This window comes from Hyperolius riggenbachi, chromosome 4, assembly GCF_040937935.1.
Source record: "Hyperolius riggenbachi isolate aHypRig1 chromosome 4, aHypRig1.pri, whole genome shotgun sequence".
Classification (NCBI taxonomy): Eukaryota; Metazoa; Chordata; class Amphibia; order Anura; family Hyperoliidae; genus Hyperolius; species Hyperolius riggenbachi.
The window spans coordinates 274,464,952-274,484,762 of record NC_090649.1 but is presented as its reverse complement, the minus strand read 5'-3'; the positions used below and the strand labels follow the sequence as shown (position 1 = coordinate 274,484,762).

General features: G+C 44.0%; 1 protein-coding gene and 1 long non-coding RNA gene across 2 annotated transcripts in view; one reads left to right on the top strand and one right to left on the bottom strand.

Moving 5' to 3' along the window:
• CDC40 (cell division cycle 40) overlaps positions 1–19,811 on the top strand; it is a 127,678-nt gene that overhangs the window by 86,621 nt on the left and 21,246 nt on the right. Inside the window, exon 11 of the mRNA XM_068231281.1 lies at positions 1,727–1,842. Coding sequence (XP_068087382.1) covers positions 1,727–1,842 — 116 coding nt within the window. The remainder of the gene's footprint in view (positions 1–1,726; positions 1,843–19,811) is intronic.
• Positions 1,520–19,811, bottom strand: part of LOC137503792 (uncharacterized) — a 36,614-nt gene continuing 18,322 nt past the window's right edge. Inside the window, exons 2-3 of the long non-coding RNA XR_011019339.1 lie at positions 4,284–4,385; positions 1,520–1,783 (exon numbers count right to left, since the gene is read on the bottom strand). This is a non-coding gene — a long non-coding RNA (uncharacterized lncRNA). The remainder of the gene's footprint in view (positions 1,784–4,283; positions 4,386–19,811) is intronic.

The window sequence follows — 19,811 nt, the reverse complement described above, 5'->3', positions numbered from 1 at the left end:
ACAAGTGATCTCCCCCCCCCCCCCCTTTTCTCCCCACCAACAGAGCTCTCTGTTGGTGAGGTCTGATCGCCCCCCCTGTGTTTTTTTTTTTTTTTTTTTTTATAAATATTTGTTTTTGGTTTTTTTTATATATTTTTTGACATTTTCTTTTCTTTTTTTTTTTCTAAATCGCCTCCCTCCCCCCAGCCGGCCAATCACGGCGATCGGCTGTCATAGGCTTCTGTCTATGAGAGCCGATCGCTCTCTTGTCCCCCATGGGGACAGCCGTGTCACACGGCTGTCCCCAGTGCAGCGCTGCTGCTGATCGCAGCACTGCACATGTAAATACACGGCGGTTTGGCCGTGTAACAGTCTCCCGAGCGGCGATCGCCCACCAAGCGGGAGATGCGCGCGCGCACCGTGCGCACGATCTCCCGTAAACTGCTGCCCCAGGACTTTCCGCCAATTGGCGTTAGCTGGTCCTGGGGCTGCCGCTGTGGCCACGCCTACTGGCGTGACGTGGGCGGCAAGCGGTTAAAGGACATCTGTAACGAGGTATATGGAGGCTGCCATGTTTATTTCCTTTTAAACAATACCAGTTGCGTGACAGCCCTGCTGATCTATTTGGATGCAGTAATGTCTGAATTGCACCAGAAACAAGCATGCAGCTAATCTTGTCAGTTTTGACAAAAATGTAAAACGCCTGATCTGCTGCATGCTTGTTCAGGGTCTATGGCTAAAAGTATTAGAAGCAGAGAATCAGCAGGATAACCAGGAAACTGGTATTGCTTAAAAGGAAATAAATATGGCAGCCTCCATATCCTCGTCACAGATATATATATTATATATATATATATATATATATATATATATATATATATATATATATATATATATATATATTATGTTTTGGAAGTTGTTGCTTTTAGTGCTAAGGATCTGGTACCACTGGTGAGAATTCTTGGAAGTCCGATATATACCAAGCCTTATACTGTTGCCATGGTTCCAAGCAATTTGCCTTGTGTACGAAATTAGTAGCAGTCACAAAATATTTATAATTGATAAATGTAATTCAAATTTAGTGTAGTTGCCCTTTAGGAGAAATATTGTACCAATAGAATTAGTGGATGTGTAGCACTACATTTAGGAACATTTTTACACATATTTGTAAGACTAAAGCATGGATTGAGAGCTGTAAAGTCCATCTTTCTATGAAACGCGGTCTTTCTTCACATTTTAGCGTCAGGCTTTGAGTATGCCTTTCATTTACTCCGTTTTACGCACATTTCCTCTTCTTTACAGAGAGGTAATAGCATCACCTACTGTCTCTCAAAGGGGCTCTTAATGTAATAGTCCTACCATACTCTAAAGTCAGTTTGGGGGAGTCTCACAACCTACCAGTACATTTTTTGGAGTTGTAGGAGGGAATAGGAGCATTCAGAGGAAACCTACAAGTAAACAGAGAGAACATGCATACATGATGCCGTATTTGGCAAATGATATATAGAGTGAAGAGCAGCACTGTGATGATGTAGTTACTCTATTGACCCAGCCATGCAGGGAATGGGGGAATCGATTCACTGGTCAAGCAGCTGAGGTCTCCAACAGCCATGAAGCTACTTTCCTTCTTATTCCAGGCAAATGGAATCCAGCTTTAATAGTTTGGGTGGGAATACATTGCTGTAAGCGCCTGTTGATCAAATGCTGAGTAATTTTCATAGCAGATGTCTTCTTTCTTTTTCAACAGGACAGTGTATTTCCAGGTTTACCAACAGGAAAGTCCCGTACTGCGTTAAATTCAATCCTGATGAAGATAAGCAGAATTTGTTTGTGGCTGGAATGTCTGATAAGAAAATAGTGCAGGTAAGAATGATCTAATATCATATCGCTGCTGAGAATGCAGCAAAATAACTATGGAAATAAATGAACAGTGTTCCTCCTCCTCTGCACACCTTTGTGCATGGACCGTTTCTGCACACACAGACAAACATTGGACAGCAATGATGGACCATGATGAATGATGAGTAGAGCGACTCATTAGCTGTCAGACTTAACACGAATAAACAATTGTTTTGCAAGGTGTTAGATTTCAGTCTGCTGTGTATGGGGAGCATAATAACATCTTGCCATAACTTAACCATTTCAGCCCACGGGTATTTTTCACCTTATGGATGAGGAATTTTCACATTTCAGCGCTCCTCCCTTTCATTTCCCAATAACTTTATCACTACTTATAACAATGAAATGATCTATACCTTGTTTTTTCTGGGTGGTACATTATGCTAAGAATTGTTTTATTTTAAATGCATTATAATGGGAATAATAAGAAAAAAATGGAAACAATTTATTATTTCTCAGTTTGCAGCCATTATAGTTTTAAAATAATACATTTTACCATAATTAAAATCTTCACATTTTATTTGGTCATTTTTCTCGGTTATTGCAACGTTCAAATTATATCCCTTGTTTAATGTATGGTGACAATATTTTATTTGGAAATAAAGGTGCATTTTTTTCAGCTTTACATCCATCGCTAATTTTTAGCCCATAATTTAATATTATGCCCTCTTGACATACATATAAAAAAAAAATGTATTCCCTAAAGTCAGCAGGTGTAATTTTACTATTTGGCCACAAGAAGTCCCCGCAGAGTACTTCTTATTCAGGTACAGTACGTACACTATAGGAAGTAATGTGTTGCTACATTGTAACTAGGGAAGTGATGCAGGCATCAATGGATGCCTGCGATCACAGTGGCCTAGAGGGGAGATTAATGAATGGGAACTTACGATCAACAGCGGAAATCGGCGAGCGGAAGGAAGTGCGGCGACTCACGTCCCAGCTGCAGAAATGGTTGATAATCAAACTAGTCAAATGTTTCCTTTTTGTGTGTAAGACTTTCAAAGCTTTAAAAATCAGAAATGTGATCAAATGACCTATAGCAGCAGTGGTAGGTTTTGGGCAGAGGACTGTTCCCAGTCCTGAGTAAGAAAGCCCTGGAAAAGGTGTCCTAAGTCGCAATAAATGTATTGCAGAATCAGTACAGGTACAGCTGAAACATAAACATTTCTTAGCCTTAGGCCCATAAGGCTAAAGTAACCTGTAGGTGTTCAGAGGTTAAATATAACTAGTTTATGTTGTTCTCTGCTGTAATAATCTATCTCTGTTTGTTTTCCTATTAAATGCCCAATCCAGTGAAACGGCATGGAGGTCTCCTTTTTAATAAGTCATATCTCGGTTACATTAACAAGAAAGAAATGGTGGCACTGTGTCTCGTGAAAAAAGTTACTTTATTGGAAAACAGCCAGCATATATACCGTAGTAAGCAGTAGGGGTGGACAGAGCCTGACAGCCATTTTGGCATTGCCCACTTCCTCAGGTCAAAGCACAGAGTGTACTTTGGCCTCTGAGGAAGCGGGTAATCATGAAACAGCTGTCAGACTCCACTCACACCACTGCTAATCACGATATCTACGTTGGCTGTTTTGCAATAAGGTGCGTGCAAGGTTTTTTTTTTTTCACAGTGCCACCATGTCTTTTTTTGTTAATGTTACATGTGGCTGCCTAGGTGTTCATGGATCTCATACACTGCTACAGGCACAGTTCTTACTGCTCTACAGCATATATATATAGTGCCAGTCTTATCTCTTTCCTAACCTTATCTCTAGGTTAGGGTGGAGAATGCTGGATTAACAGTTGTGCACAGAGGGGTGCTACTGAAGGGGGAACATGACCTGTTTCTTATCTCCTGAATTCTTCCTCCATTCTAGAGTCTGTTTCTATGCATACTAGGTGAATCTAGAGTAAAAGTAGATTTGCTGCCAGGCATAACTATAAACTGTACTTTTTCAACAAACCGCTATTAAAATATTCCTTAGACATCCCAATTGTTCAGCTTTTTAAACCAGGTGAATTATTGGTTTCTATGTTACTCGCCTACAGAATGAGTAACTGTTGCTCAGTCCTACTTGTATCAAGCTGCTTCACAGCATATGATATTATAATAATTAGCAGCTATCACATTTATAACCTAGTCCAGCTAGTACTCCGTATGGGAATGTTTCAAGTTCACATGGCATCACCTAATGTTAGAAACGCCAGCTAGCAGCACTTAATAGTATAAAGTACACAGTACAGAGAAAGTGAATAGGTAGCCTTCTATATAAAGCTCTATATAATTGTGTAAACTGAACGTTCAGCGTGGTGCAACTAAATGTTGAAAAAGCCTAGGCCTATAATACACTTCTTCTTTTTCATAATCTATGTAGTATATGAGAAGACTCTTAGGTCTCCCAACTACTTACATATATCTCCTCAATGGTGAGTGGCAGGCCAGTTACGATCACAGTAAAGAACAATGGAAAGGAAGTGACAGTATTCATTATGGGTTGTTTTTCAGATGGAACCTGTGGAGATTAATGAAATCCTGTCAATCTCATTCAACCCACAATCACACTTAGTTAACACTTAAATGCAGTTTGATGACAGCTAAGGCGCTAAAGGTAATTGCATCCAACAGTCAAAACCAAGAGTACATGGGATAGCGAGGCCAATTACTTATTTGGACCACCCTGGGTCTGTCCCCCCTAATTGATAGACCACAGTTAAAAAATGTTTTTCTTTTTCCTTGTTTTGTCAGTTTGTTGGATGATATATTGGAATACTTTTAGCATTTGGAGGAAGGGGGGGGGGGGTGATCTTGATACTTACCTCAGTAGTGGGAAAGCCTCTGGATGGTCACAGGCTTCCTGAATCCTGCTATATGCCAGTGGCGTTGTCAATAGGGCGCTAGAGGGTGGAGCGTATTGGGTAAAAATACTGATGGGGGTGTAAAATAGGTCAGCCCAGTACATTTATCAGGGTTGCAAAATGTCCATATATGTGGACAAGCAATCCGTACTGGCTGATCAGCAGGAAGAATCAATAGAGCCACCTCCTTTGTTCCTCCCTCCCTCCCTCCAATTATTATTATTTTATTTTTTCTTTACATAACGCCAGCATCTTCCGTAGCGCTGTACATAATACAAACAAATAATGGGGAACAAATATACATAAGAAATACAAGACCCTGTACAGTCATGACATTGAATAGAATAAATATAGATACATACATAGTTGATATGTAGTTGGTACATGTACATATGTTAAAATAACAGCAGTATGAGAAACACTAGGAGGAGGTCCCTGCCCTTGCGGGCTTACAATCTAGAGGGTAGTGGGGAGGAAACAAAAGGGAAGGAAACACAAGGATTAGTGGGTGAGCCAGTGTGCCTTCAGTGCTGCCTATAGCAAATTATAGGCTTGTCTGAACAGGTGTGTTTTCAGAGTACGTTTGAAGGTTTCCAGACTCGTGGCATGACGAATCGGCTGAGGGAGGTAGTTCCAAAGGAGAGGGACAGCCCGTGAGAAGTCTTGGATGCGAGAGTGAGAGGAGGTGACTAGGCTGGAGGACAAAATGGTCTCCTGTGAGGAACGGAGGGTCCGGGCGGGGAGGTATCTGGAGATTAAAGAGGAAATGTATGGAGGAGATAGCTTGTGTAGAGCTTTGTATGCAAGTGTGAGAGGTTTAAACTGGATCCTTTGGGCAACTGGTAGCCAATGGAGGGATTGGCAGAGAGGGGCTGACTCAGAGGATCTAGAAGAGAGGTGGATGAGACGGGCTGCAGAGTTTAGTAGGGATTGGAGAGGTGCCAGTCTGCTTTTTGGTAGACCACAGAGTAGGGTGTTGCAGTAGTCAAGACGGGAGATGATTAGGGCATGCACAAGCATTTTGGCTGCTTCTTGTGAAAGGAGGGGACGGATTCTGGAAATGTTTTTGAGATGGAAGTAGCAGGAGGTAGTTAGTGTTAATATGTGGTTTAAAGGAGAGCTCAGAGTCCAGAGTTACCCCTAGGCAACGAGCTTTGGGGGTTGATGCTATTGGGGTGTTATCTACATTGATTGTGACAATGGGAGGTGGAACAGAGAGCGAAGGTGGAAATATCACAATCTCCGTTTTGCTCATATTGAGTTTAAGGAAGCGGGATGACATAAATGTAGATACAGCAGATAGACATTTGGGAATTTTTGATAGTAGTGTGGAGAGGTCTGGGGCAGAACAATAAATTTGGGTGTCATCAGCATAGAGGTGATATTAAAACCCAAAAGAGCTTATTATCTGTCCCAGGCCATGGGTGTAAATGGAAAAGAGGAGGGGTCCAAGGACTGACCCTTGTGGTACTCCCACAGACAGTGGGCGTGGAGAGGAGTTGGTATTGGCATAGGAGACCATAAAAGAATGTCCAGACAGGTAAGAGTTGAGCCAGGAGTGTGCTAGGCCCTTGATTCCCAGTGTTGAGAGGGTCTGGAGAAGTAGGGTATGATCAACAGTGTCGAAGGCAGAGGACAGATCTAGGAGTATTAGTACCGAAAATCTGCCTTTGGCTTTAGCAGCTAGTAGGTCATTGGCAACCTTAGTGAGAACGGTTTCTGTAGAGTGTTGAGGGCGGAAGCCAGACTGGAAGGGGTCCAACAGGGAATTAGCAGAGAGAAAGTTAGACAACTGAGTAAATGTGGCGTTCCAGAAGTTTGGAGGAAAAGGGAAGGAGAGAGACTGGGCGGTAATTAGAAAGGGCAGTAGAGTCTAAAGAGGGTTTTTTGATTAGTGGTGTTATGATAGCTTGTTTAAATGAAGAAGGAAAAATGCCAGAAGAGATGGAGAGGTTAAACAGTGTTGTTAAAGCAGGAATGAGGGGGGAGGAGAGCTGGGGGATAAGATGAGAGGTAATAGGATCTGAGGCGCATGTAGTAAGATTAGCTTTAGAGATTAGTGAAGAAAGACGCTGTTCAGTTAAGGCTGAGAAGATTGTTAGCGGGGAGGAGGTTTGAGTGGGTGAGTGGTTATGTGGAGAGGGATAGTTGATAGTAGGGGAGCTGCCGGGCAGAGAGGAAAAAGGAAGAAGTGATTGGACCGGTGAAGAGGGTTGCTTTTGAAAGCTGTTCTGTAGTGTTTCAATTTTGCTCACAAAATATGCTTCAAAGTCTTCTGCAGACAAGCTTAAGGTTGTAGGGGGAGGCGGGGGGTGGAGAAGAGAACTGAAGGTGTTGAAAAGTTGTTTAGGGTTATAGGATTGTGAAGAAATGAGTGTAGAGAAGTATGACTGCTTTGCAAGTGAGAGAGCGTCCCTGAGCTGCAGCAGCGTGTTTTTATAGTGGGCGAAGTCATCTGCATTGGAGCTTTTCCTCCACTGCCTTTCTGCTGCCCTGGACTGTCTTTTCAGTTGTTTGATGGGTTCAGTCAGCCAGTGCTGTCTGTTGATGCGGCGGGGGCGGAAGTTAGTGAAAGGGGCGGCTGTGTTCATGACAGCGGTGACTGTGGTGGAGTAGTAGATGGATGCTGACTCGAGGTCAGTGCAGGATGACATGAAGCCCAAGAGTTTTAGAGAGTCAGCTAGGGAGCAGAGGTTGAGGTTGCAATAATTCCTGCATAGGCGTGATGGCTGCACTACGGTAGCTGGAGGAGGCAGGGAGGGGCTGATTGTAAAAGTTATGAGATTGTGATCTGAAAGGGGGAATAAAGAGTTATTAAATGTGGAAACTGGGCAGAGCCGGGTAAAAACTAGGTCCATGGTGTGGCCATCTTTGTGGGTGGAGGTTGAGGACCACTGGGAGAGGTCATAGGATGAGGTGAGTGAGAGGAATTTTGTGGTAGTGGAACAGTTAGTGTCTATGGGAATGTTAAAGTCCCCAATGATGATGGAAGGAATGTCAGTGGATAGAAAGTGGAGAAGCCATGTTGAAAAGTGGTCAATGAAGGTGGAGGCTGGTCCAGGAGGCCGGTAGATGACAGCAACCTGGAAGTGGTGAGGGGAGTAGATGCGGACAGCATGAGCCTCAAAAGAAGAGAAAGCCAGAGAAGGTGCAGGTGCAAGTGGTGTAAAGGAGCAGTGTTCGGAAAGAAGAATTCCCACCCCACCCCCATGTTTGTCACCCGATCTAGATGTGTGGCTAAACTTGAGGCCACCGTATGAAAGGGCAGCTGGAGACACAGTATCAGATGGGGTTAGCCATGTCTCAGTGAGCCCCAGAAAGGTGAAAGCATTAGTGATGAACAGATCATGGACATGGGCTAGTTTATTGACTACAGAGCGTGCATTCCAGAGGGCCCCAAATATGGGAGGGGGAGAGCTGAGAAGGCAAGGAATGGTGATCAGGTTACATCGGTTAATGTGCGTGGAGGAGTGAGGATGGTCAGTGCGGGATGTGGTATTTACCAGAGTGCAGTGCGGTCTGGGAGAGGGTCCTGGATTGGGTGATGTCCCCAGCAACAAGGAGAAGTAGTAGGCAGAGATGAGAGGTGAGGATGTGGTTTGTATGTGACAGAGGGCTGTTTAAGAGATGTGGAGGAAGGTATGTGTGATTTGAGAAATAATAGTTCATGAGTAGAGGAGAGAAGAGAGGATGGTAGGAGAGAGGGAGCAATGTAGATGTCATTGCTGGCAGCGGGAGGGGTGAGTGATGTAGGTATTTTAAGTAGTGGGGCTGACAGGATAATGGCTGTAAAAAGGATATTAAACATTTTGCAAGTTGGTGTGTGTCTAATTAGGGAAAATAAGTATCAGAGTTAGAGTGCAGGGTAGTTTGTGTGATTTTATCAGGTGTATGTGGATGGTTGAAATGAGGGTAGTTCAGGGTTTGATAAACATGAGCTGATGGTGGAGGTCAGGGAAACCAAAAAGAAAATATCATACCAGTGTTAGATCAGCAGATGAGCAGCCATGGAGAGTTTTGTTTGTTCTCATCTGTTCTCTTCTGGTTCAATTCTGGGCTAATTCTGAGTGTCTTATACACCCTTAAAGATATGCCCTTTAACCACTTGAGGACCGTGGGCTTTAACCCCCTTAAGGACCAGGCACTTTTTTTCCATTCAGACCACTGCAGCTTTCACGGTTTATTGCTCGCGCATACAACCTACCACCTAAATGAATTTTGGCTCCTTTTCTTGTCACTAATAAAGCTTTCTTTTGGTGCTATTTGATTGCTGCTGCGATTTTTACTTTTTATTATATTCATCAAAAAAGACATGAATTTTGGCAAAAAAATGATTTTTTTTTTAACTTTCTGTGCTGACATTTTTCAAATAAAGTAAAATTTCTGTATACATGCAGCGCGAAAAATGTGGACAAACATGTTTTTGATTTAAAAAAAACCATTCAGTGTATATTTATTGGTTTGGGTAAAAGTTATAGCGTTTACAAACTATGGTGCAAAAAGTGAATTTTCCCATTTTCAAGCATCTATGACTTTTCTGACCCCCTGTCATGTTTCATGAGGGGCTAGAATTCCAGGATAGTATAAATACCCCCCAAATGACCCCATTTTGGAAAGAAGACATCCTAAAGTATTCACTGAGAGGCATAGTGAGTTCATAGAAGATATTATTTTTTTGTCACAAGTAAGCGGAAAATGACACTTTGTGACAAAAAAAAAAAAAGTTTCCATTTCTTCTAACTTGCGACAAAAAAAAATGAAATCTGCCACGGACTCACCATGCCCCTCTCTGAATACCTTGAAGTGTCTACTTTCCAAAATGGGGTCATTTGTGGGGTGTGTTCACTGTCCTCGCATTTTGGGGGGTGCTAATTTGTAAGCACCCCTGTAAAGCCTAAAGGTGCTCATTGGACTTTGGGCCCCTTAGCGCAGTTAGGCTGCAAAAAAGTGCCACACATGTGGTATTGCCGTACTCAGGAGAAGTAGTATAATGTGTTTTGGGGTGTATTTTTACACATAACGATGCTGGGTGGGAGAAATATCTCTGTAAATGACAATTTTTTAATTTTTTTTACACACAATTGTCCATTTACAGAGATCTTTCTCCCACTCAGCATGGGTATGTGTAAAAATACACCCCAAAAACACATTATACTACTTCTCCTGAGTACGGCAATACCACATGTGTGGCACTTTTTTGCACCCTAACTGCGCTAAGGGGCCCAAAGTCCAATGAGTACCTTTAGGATTTCACAGGTCATTTTGAGAAATTTCGTTTCAAGACTACTCCTCACGGTTTAGGGCCCCTAAAATGCCAGGACAGTATAGGAACCCCACAAATGACCCCATTTTAGAAAGAAGACACCCCAAGGTATTCCGTTAATAGTACGGTGAGTTCATAGATTTTATTTTTTGTCACAAGTTAGCGGAAAATGACTTTGTGAAAAAAAACAATAAAAATCAATTTCCGCTAACTTGTGACAAAAAATAAAATCTTCTATGAACTCACCGTACTACTAACAGAATACCTTGGGGTGTCTTCTTTCTAAAATGGAGTCATTTGTGGGGTTCCTATACTGTCCTGGCATTTTAGGGGCCCTAAACCGTGAGGAGTAGTCTTGAAACAAAATTTCTCAAAATGACCTGTGAAATCCTAAAGGTACTCATTGGACTTTGGGCCCCTTAGCGCAGTTAGGCTGCAAAAAAGTGCCACACATGTGGTATCGCCGTACTCGGGAGAAGTAGTACAATGTGTTTTGGGGTGTATTTTTACACATACCCATGCTGGGTGGGAGAAATATCTCTGTAAATGGACAATTGTGTGTAAAAAAAAAATCAAAAGATTGTCATTTACAGAGGTATTTCTCCCACCCAGCATGGGTATGTGTAAAAATACACCCCAAAACACATTATACTACTTCTCCCGAGTATGGCGATACCACGTGTGGCACTTTTTTGCATCCTAACTGCGCTAAGGGGCCCAAAGTCCAATGAGTACCTTTAGGATTTCACAGGTCATTTTTGTTTCAAGACTACTCCTCACGGTTTAGGGCCCCTAAAATGCCAGGGCAGTTTAGGAACCTCACAAGTGACCCCATTTTAGAAAGAAGACACCCCAAGGTATTTATTTTTTGTCGCAAGTTAGTGAAAAATAACACTTTGTGAAAAAACCCAATAAAAATCAATTTCCGCTAACTTTTGACAAAAATGAAATGTTCTATGAACCCGTCATACACCTAACTGAATACATTGGGGTGTCTTTTTTTCTAAAATGGGGTCACTTGTGGGGTTCCTATACCGCCCTGGCATTTTACGGGCCCAAAACCGTGAGTAGTCTGGAAACCAAATGTCTCAAAATGACTGTTCAGGGGTATAAGCATCTGCAAATTTTGATGACAGGTGGTGTATGAGGGGGCGAATTTTGTGGAACCGGTCATAAGCAGGGTGGCCTTTTAGATGACAGGTTGTATTAGGCCTGATCTGATGGATAGGAGTGCTAGGGGGGTGACAGGAGGTGATTGATGGGTGTCTCAGGGGGTGGTTAGAGGGGGAAAATAGATGCAATCAATGCACTGGGGAGGTGATCGGAAGGGGGTCTGAGGGGGATCTGAGGGTTTGGCCGAGTGATCAGGAGCCCACACAGGGCAAATTAGGGCCTGATCTGATGGGTAGGTGTGCTAGGGGGTGACAGGAGGTGATTGATGGGTGTCTCAAGGTGTGATTAGAGGGGGGAATAGATGCAAGCAATGCACAGGCGAGGTGATCAGGGCTGGGTTCTGAGGGTGTGGGCGGGTGATTGAGTGCCCTAGGGGCAGATAGGGGTCTAATCTGATGGATAGCAGTGACAGGGGGTGATTGATGGGTAATTAGTGGTTGTTTGGAGGAGAGAACAGATGTAAACAATGCACTTGGGAGGTGATCGGACGTCGGATCTGCGGGCGATCTATTGGTGTGGGTGGGTGATCAGATTGCCCGCAAGGGGCAGGTTAGAGGCTGATTGATGGGTGGCAGTGCCAGGGGCTGATTGATGGGTGGCAGTGCCAGGGGGTGATTGATGGGTGGCAGTGCCAGGGGGTGATTGATGGGTGGCAGTGCCAGGGGGTGATTGATGGGTGATTGACAGGTGATCAGTGGGTTATTACAGGGAAGAACAGATGTAACTAATGCACTGGCGAATTGATAAGGGGGGGTCTGAGGGCAATCTGAGCGTGTAGGCGGGTGATTGGGTGCCCGCAAGGGGCAGATTAGGGTCTGATCTGATGGGTAACAGTGATAGGGGGTGATTGATGGGTAATTAGTGGGTGTTTAGGGTAGAGAACAGATGTAAACACTGCACTTAGGAGGTGATCTGACGTCGGATCTGCGGGCGATCTATCGGTGTGGGTGGGTGATCAGATTGCCCCCAAGGGGCAGGTTAGGGGCTGATTGATGGGTGGCAGTGACAGGGGGTGATTGATGGGTGATTGACAGGTGATCAGGGGGATAGAGGTATACAGTACACAAGGGGGGGGGGGGGTCTGGGTTATGAATCTGAGGGGGGGGGTGATCAGGAGTCCCCAGGGGGCAGTTTAGGGTCTGGGGAGGTGGGCAGGGAGGGGGTCTGAGGGGTGCTGTGGGCGATCGGGGGGGGGGAAATCAGTGTGCTTGGGTGCAGACTAGGGTGGCTGCAGCCTGCCCTGGTGGTCCCTCAGACACTGGGACCACCAGGGCAGGAGGCAGCCTGTATAATACACTTTGTAAACATTACAAAGTGTATTATACACATTGTATGCGGCGATCATCGGGTTAACATCCCGCCGGCGCTTCCGTATGGCCGGCGGGATGTTGCGGCGAGTGAGCGGAGACAGGCGCCGGCGGAGGATCGCGTCACGGATGACGCGATCGCTCCGCCCATGCCCCTACAAGGACCGCCGCCTTTGGGCATGAGCTGGTCCTTGCGGGCTCCACTACCCGGCCGCCTCTGTGCGTTAGGCGGTCGGGAAGTGGTTAAGTATATGCCCTGCTGACCAAAAGGTCTTGCTGACCTTAGAGTTCTACTAATATAGGCCCTAACTGAGTTTGTAGTTAATAGGCAGACTGCTATCAGGAGAGAGGCAACTACATGCTTTGGTGCTGGCTCTTATCTCCCTCCAGTGAAAATAGAGCAGCAACCGAGGGAGCCCGCCCACACAACCCCATCTAACCAGGAAGCAGCAGCGTGCGGGGAGTGAGAGGGCCGCATGGTCAGGTGTGTGAGTTGCTACTCTAAACAAGATTAGATCTGTTCTGCAGATAGGGCATAACGGAAGGGAGAGGTGTTGAAAGATCTTGGGGACTGAGAGTTTTCTAGTTTAGTGCGGCTCCTTGTTCTCCCCAGCTGGTATCACTGTGTGAATTTTTTTTTTTTTTAAGTTTTTTTATTTGATTTTAGAAACATATATTAAACAAAACATTCCCCCAAACAGAAGGGGATAACAACATATAAAACATCAAGAAGAAGCTTACATACAGAATGTCATAAGTACATGTCGATATTCATCAGAGATGCAAAACATTTAGCAGTAATTATACCATCGTCTCATTAAAGACGGCACAATACAGTGCAACCAACAACCTCACCTAGATATCAGATCAGTGCTGACTCCCCTCGCTCCCTCACCCCAACAGCGTACATAGGTTATTTCTGGGGTTGCATCTAATGCCACGATAAAGATGTACATGGTTTGTGTAATAGAATACTTTTAAGGTGTGTATATATAATATGATAGATAGATCTCACTCTTCCTAGCCAGACCTTAAGGATACTTTATTCTGAAGATAAAGTGTCTCGGTTCTTGGTCCATACATCCCAGACCTTTTGAAATTTATTGGCACAACCCCTAGCAATGTAGGCTGCTTTGTATAAATGTAGAGATGAGTTGATAAGATTTTTCCAGAATTGGAATGATGGAGGATCCTGCTGTTTCCAAGACAGTAATATAGATTTCCTGTAATAAAACAGGAGGAGACCCACCAATGCTCTTTGGGCTCTAGTTGGAGCTAAGGATGATACTTCACCTAGAAGGCAATGAAGTGGTTTAGGGGGAACCCGTAGTTTAGTTACTTGTGAGATAAATTCACATATTTCCTTCCATTTTGCTGCTATTGCAGGACAGAGCCAAAAAATATGATCAAAATTTGCCGCATCTATCCCGCATCTCCAGCAACTGGAGCCCTCTGAGGAACGGAATTTTCCCAATCTAGAGGGTGTCATATATGCTCTGTGAATTATTTTAAATTGGAATCACTGTGTGAATTACATCCTGCCACATCCAGCTGGGGGGAGAGATGGCGCAGGAGAGGTGATTTGCCCCAGGACACTGGAGGATCATTGCAAAACGCCCTCCAGGACTGCTTGTCTGTGTGAGACAAGCATTATCAGCTTGCTGTGGTGTGAAGGGTGGGGGCTGCTGAGAGAGGCGCACACAGGCAGGAATCATGCAGGGAAGGAGGTCTGCTGATCTGAAGCTATCCCTCTGACCCCCTCTGAGGTCAGGTTACTCTTCACTCAGGTCTCCTCCTGCCACGTGTTTTGCTATGGTTTAATCCTTAAAGGTGCGTACACACGCACTACTACAGAGAACGACTGGTCCGTCAGACCCTCCCGCTGGGCGGTCGATCTCCCGACAATAGTGCGTGTGTACAGTCTGTCTGCAGACTGATAAAGCTGTTTCTGAACGATCCGCCTTATCAGTCTGCAGACAGATTGTACACACACATTACTGTCGGGAGAAGGACCGCCCAGCGGGAGGGTCTGATGGACCCGTCGTTCTCTGTAGTAATGCGTGTGTACACACCTTTAGAGGCAAATACCTATACACCTCTGGAAACATGGGCGAGCAAGTCCTGTCAGAGCATGCTGAGACTTGCAGTTGCCAGGCATACAGGAATATTTATATCAGTAAAAATGAATAAATCACAGCAGCGCTCCTGGTACTCCCTCCTGTATTCACAGACCGAAACTAGAAATAACAGGCACATAGCGGGTAATCCTCTAACACTAGTACACCCTGTGTATGCCACACACACTGTGCAGAGGGATGAACTGTCACCGCATGCAGGATGGGGGTCACACCTCCCCCCCCCCCCCCCCCCCCTCAGTTCCCTGCTCTCCAAACGTCTGCTTTAAATCAGGTGCATCAAAGTTGCTGCAACATCTATCTGAAAGCAAGCATAAAACATCCGCCTCTCATAGCGTAAAAACATCTTTTTAATATGGCTCAAGCCCCATAAAAAGTATATGCGTACCAAGTAAAGAAGGATTAAATACACATCTCACATATCCAGCTGACCGGCATGTGCGTCATCCAGGCTTCCCCGCCGTAACGCTGGCATCATCCGTCCTCTCCGTGAAAAGTGTTTAGCGTGCGTGTCCAAGGCTCCGCCGGCGGAGCTTGAGCCATTTTAAAAAAGTTTTTACGCTATGAGGCGGATGTTTTATGCTTGCTTTTAGATACATGTTGCAGCAACTTTGATGCGCCTAATTTAAAGCAGACATTTGTTGAGGGGAGTGACCCCCATCCTGCATGCGGTGGCAGTTTATCCCTCTGCACAGTGTGTGTGGCATACACAGGGTGTACTAGTGTTGGAGGATTACCCGCTATGTGCCTGTTATTTCCAGTTTAGGTCTGTGAATACAGGAGGGAGTACGAGGAGCACTGCTGTGATTACTTCAACCGACTTGACGAGAACTGCTAGTTCCTGCTCTTTGCAAAAACAGAAGTGGAGGAGCACCCATGCAAAAGGATATGGGGTGTGCCGTAGCTTTAAGACCACTGTACCAATGATCCAAAGATGCAGATCCAGACGAAGCAGGCACCACCTTCAGTAAATAATTAGCTCTTTATTGAAAAAGTCATAAAAAATGACAAGTCATCGGTAAAAAATGGCTTTAGCGGCTGACAGCCCGCTGTTTCAAGCTCAGTAGCTCTTTTTCAAAGCCAGAAGCCATACAAACAAGTAGAGGAACAACTCCTCCTTAAATAGGAACTATACAAGTAATTAGCCAATCAATTTAAAATCTGGCTGGCCAATGAGAGCACTCAGGAGGGCTGTGGACCTGATGGGGAACTGAAAAAAATGACATCACCAAAAACACACCTCCCAGACTTGCCAACGCCTAGCGCATGCGTATACAACCGTCCGCATGCGGAAAAACGTACGCATTATACGCGGAAAATCATCCAGACAGCAAAATCATACGTACGTATAAGAAGGTCCGCATGCGTAAAATTGTACGCGTCTGACGCGTAAAAACCGTACGCGTTTAACGCTGAAAATTTCACTAACATGCGTCAATATAGCCGCAAAGAAGATAGTAAGTGAAATAGCAGCGGTATACAAAAGTGCCTGGGGACCACCAAAAACGTCATCACAAACATGAAACGGTCACCACAACCAAGTGTGACAATATGCAATGACAACAAAAGGGTGTCCCCAGAGCAAACAACAACCGCCTATACTTACAAAAAGGCAAAATACCACACATCGCTATGCGTTCAGCAAGACACATGGGAGTTTTCCTAAAAAAGAAAAAAGAAAAAATTAGAAACAACACTAGAAAAAATGAGAGGAACACAGCCGTCCCAAGATTATCACACAGGCCAACCAGTAGGAGAAACAGTAAGCAGAGAAAGACAATCACAAAGGATAACTCATATACAGAAACTGAGATCATATTCTCGATTTAGCCCACCCAACCCCATAACATTAAGTTTTCGAATCCACCATGCTTCCCTACGTGCCAATTCAGCCTTTCTATTCAATCTACCCCGCCAATCATAAGGTACACTATCTATAACCTGCACCTTCATCTGTGCCACACCATGTCGAGCTGTTGAAAAATGAGACGACACAGCCTGTGTCGTATCATGATTCCGGATTGCTGATTTATGCGATGCCATTCTGTCTCGTAAGGGTTGTGTGGTCATTCCGACATATCCAAGGCCGCACGGACATTTAATTAGATAAACTACATAAGTGGAGTCGCAAGAATAGCGACCTCTAACAGTATATTGTGTGCCCTTGCATGGATGAGTGAATGTACCACCTTTTGCTATGTGGCTGCACAAATGGCAGCTTAAACAGGGAAAAGTACCAATTCTTGAACCAGTGGATAATGAATTAACAATCATGGAAGAACTCAATGAATTACAGCTACGTTGTCTAAATACTTTATCACGAATGGTGGGGGCCTTTTTGAACGAAAGCAAAGGAGGATAGCGGAACTCCGGTATCCGGGGGAAGGCTCCTTGCAAAAGGTGCCAATGTTTTCTAACAATACTGCCCATTTGTTGACTACAGGCTGAATAAGTTGACACAAAGGGCATACGAAATTGTTTCTGAGTTTTTTTAGAACGACATGAGTTAGGGGACAGAGTATGTTCTGGGTAACCTCTTGCTCTAAATTTGGTTTTAATTAGTTCTTTATGGGTTTCTAAAGAATCTTGATCAGATACTATTCTCTCTACTCGTGTAATTTGTCCCTGAGGGATAGCATTCTTTACCGAGGGTGGGTGGAAACTTTGATAGTGAAGAAGGCAATTTCTATCAGTGGGTTTAGTATAAAGGGTGGTAGTCAGTCTACCCGACTGCATAATCACCCTTGTATCCAGAAATATTGCCTCATCTAAACTGCTATTTACAGTCAATCTAATTGCCGGACAACTAGCAGCCAAAGAGGATACAAATTCTGTATCCTCTTTGGCTGCTAGTTGTCCGGCAATTAGATTGACTGTAAATGGCAGTTTAGATGAGGCAATATTTCTGGATACAAGGGTGATTATGCAGTCGGGTAGACTGACTACCACCCTTTATACTAAACCCACTGATAGAAATTCCCTTCTTCACTATCAAAGTTTCCACCCACCCTCGGTAAAGAATGCTATCCCTCAGGGACAAATTACACGAGTAGAGAGAATAGTATCTGATCAAGATTCTTTAGAAACCCATAAAGAACTAATTAAAACCAAATTTAGAGCAAGAGGTTACCCAGAACATACTCTGTCCCCTAACTCATGTCGTTCTAAAAAAACTCAGAAACAATTTCGTATGCCCTTTGTGTCAACTTATTCAGCCTGTAGTCAACAAATGGGCAGTATTGTTAGAAAACATTGGCACCTTTTGCAAGGAGCCTTCCCCCGGATACCGGAGTTCCGCTATCCTCCTTTGCTTTCGTTCAAAAAGGCCCCCACCATTCGTGATAAAGTATTTAGACAACGTAGCTGTAATTCATTGAGTTCTTCCATGATTGTTAATTCATTATCCACTGGTTCAAGAATTGGTACTTTTCCCTGTTTAGGCTGCCATTTGTGCAGCCACATAGCAAAAGGTGGTACATTCACTCATCCATGCAAGGGCACACAATATACTGTTAGAGGTCGCTATTCTTGCGACTCCACTTATGTAGTTTATCTAATTAAATGTCCGTGCGGCCTTGGATATGTCGGAATGACCACACAACCCTTACGAGACAGAATGGCATCGCATAAATCAGCAATCCGGAATCATGATACGACACAGGCTGTGTCGTCTCATTTTTCAACAGCTCGACATGGTGTGGCACAGATGAAGGTGCAGGTTATAGATAGTGTACCTTATGATTGGCGGGGTAGATTGAATAGAAAGGCTGAATTGGCACGTAGGGAAGCATGGTGGATTCGAAAACTTAATGTTATGGGGTTGGGTGGGCTAAATCGAGAATATGATCTCAGTTTCTGTATATGAGTTATCCTTTGTGATTGTCTTTCTCTGCTTACTGTTTCTCCTACTGGTTGGCCTGTGTGATAATCTTGGGACGGCTGTGTTCCTCTCATTTTTTCTAGTGTTGTTTCTAATTTTTTTTTTTCTTTTTTAGGAAAACTCCCATGTGTCTTGCTGAACGCATAGCGATGTGTGGTATTTTGCCTTTTTGTAAGTATAGGCGGTTGTTGTTTGCTCTGGGGACACCCTTTTGTTGTCATTGCATATTGTCACACTTGGTTGTGGTGACCGTTTCATGTTTGTGATGACGTTTTTGGTGGTCCCCAGGCACTTTTGTATACCGATGCTATTTCACTTACTATCTTCTTTGCGGCTATATTGACGCATGTTAGTGAAATTTTCAGCGTTAAACGCGTACGGTTTTTACGCGTCAGACGCGTACGTTTTTCCGCATGCGGACGGTTGTATACGCATGCGCTAGGCGTTGGCAAGTCTGGGAGGTGTGTTTTTGGTGATGTCATTTTTTTCAGTTCCCCATCAGGTCCACAGCCCTCCTGAGTGCTCTCATTGGCCAGCCAGATTTTAAATTGATTGGCTAATTACTTGTATAGTTCCTATTTAAGGAGGAGTTGTTCCTCTACTTGTTTGTATGGCTTCTGGCTTTGAAAAAGAGTTCCTGCTCTTTGGCAGCTAGCTGCACACTGGATGAGCTTTGATTAGGGGTGGAGTGTGCTGTATCAAATTGGATTTCAGTAAAAATGAATAACCTTATGAGCTGCACCTCCTCTGGATCATCTGACAGTACATGCTGAGCCACAGACCATGAATCCAGGTAGTCAGCAACTGAATCAGGCATACATTGTTTATAAACTAAATGAGTAAGCATACCAATAAATCCCCCCTGAACTATTTGCACGCTGGCAGTGATTGTGAGCTCCTCTGAGGATAGTGACATGACTGTAAAGCACTGCTGTAAAGCACAGAACTATATAAATACTAAAACGAATAGTGGTGCCAGTTTAGACCCACCCACAGCTCTCCTTAACCACTTGAGGACCTAGGGCTTTCTACCCCTTAAGGACCGGCCACTTTTTTTCCATTCAGACCACTGCAGCTTTCACGGTTTATTGCTCGCTCATACAACCTACCACCTAAATGAATTTTGGCTCCTTTTCTTGTCACTAATAAAGCTTTCTTTTGGTGCTATTTGATTGCTCCTGCGATTTTTACTTTTTATTATATTCATCAAAAAAGACATGAATTTTGGCAAAAAAATGATTTTTTTAACTTTCTGTGCTGACATTTTTCAAATAAAGTAAAATTTCTGTATACATGCAGCGCGAAAAATGTGGACAAACATGTTT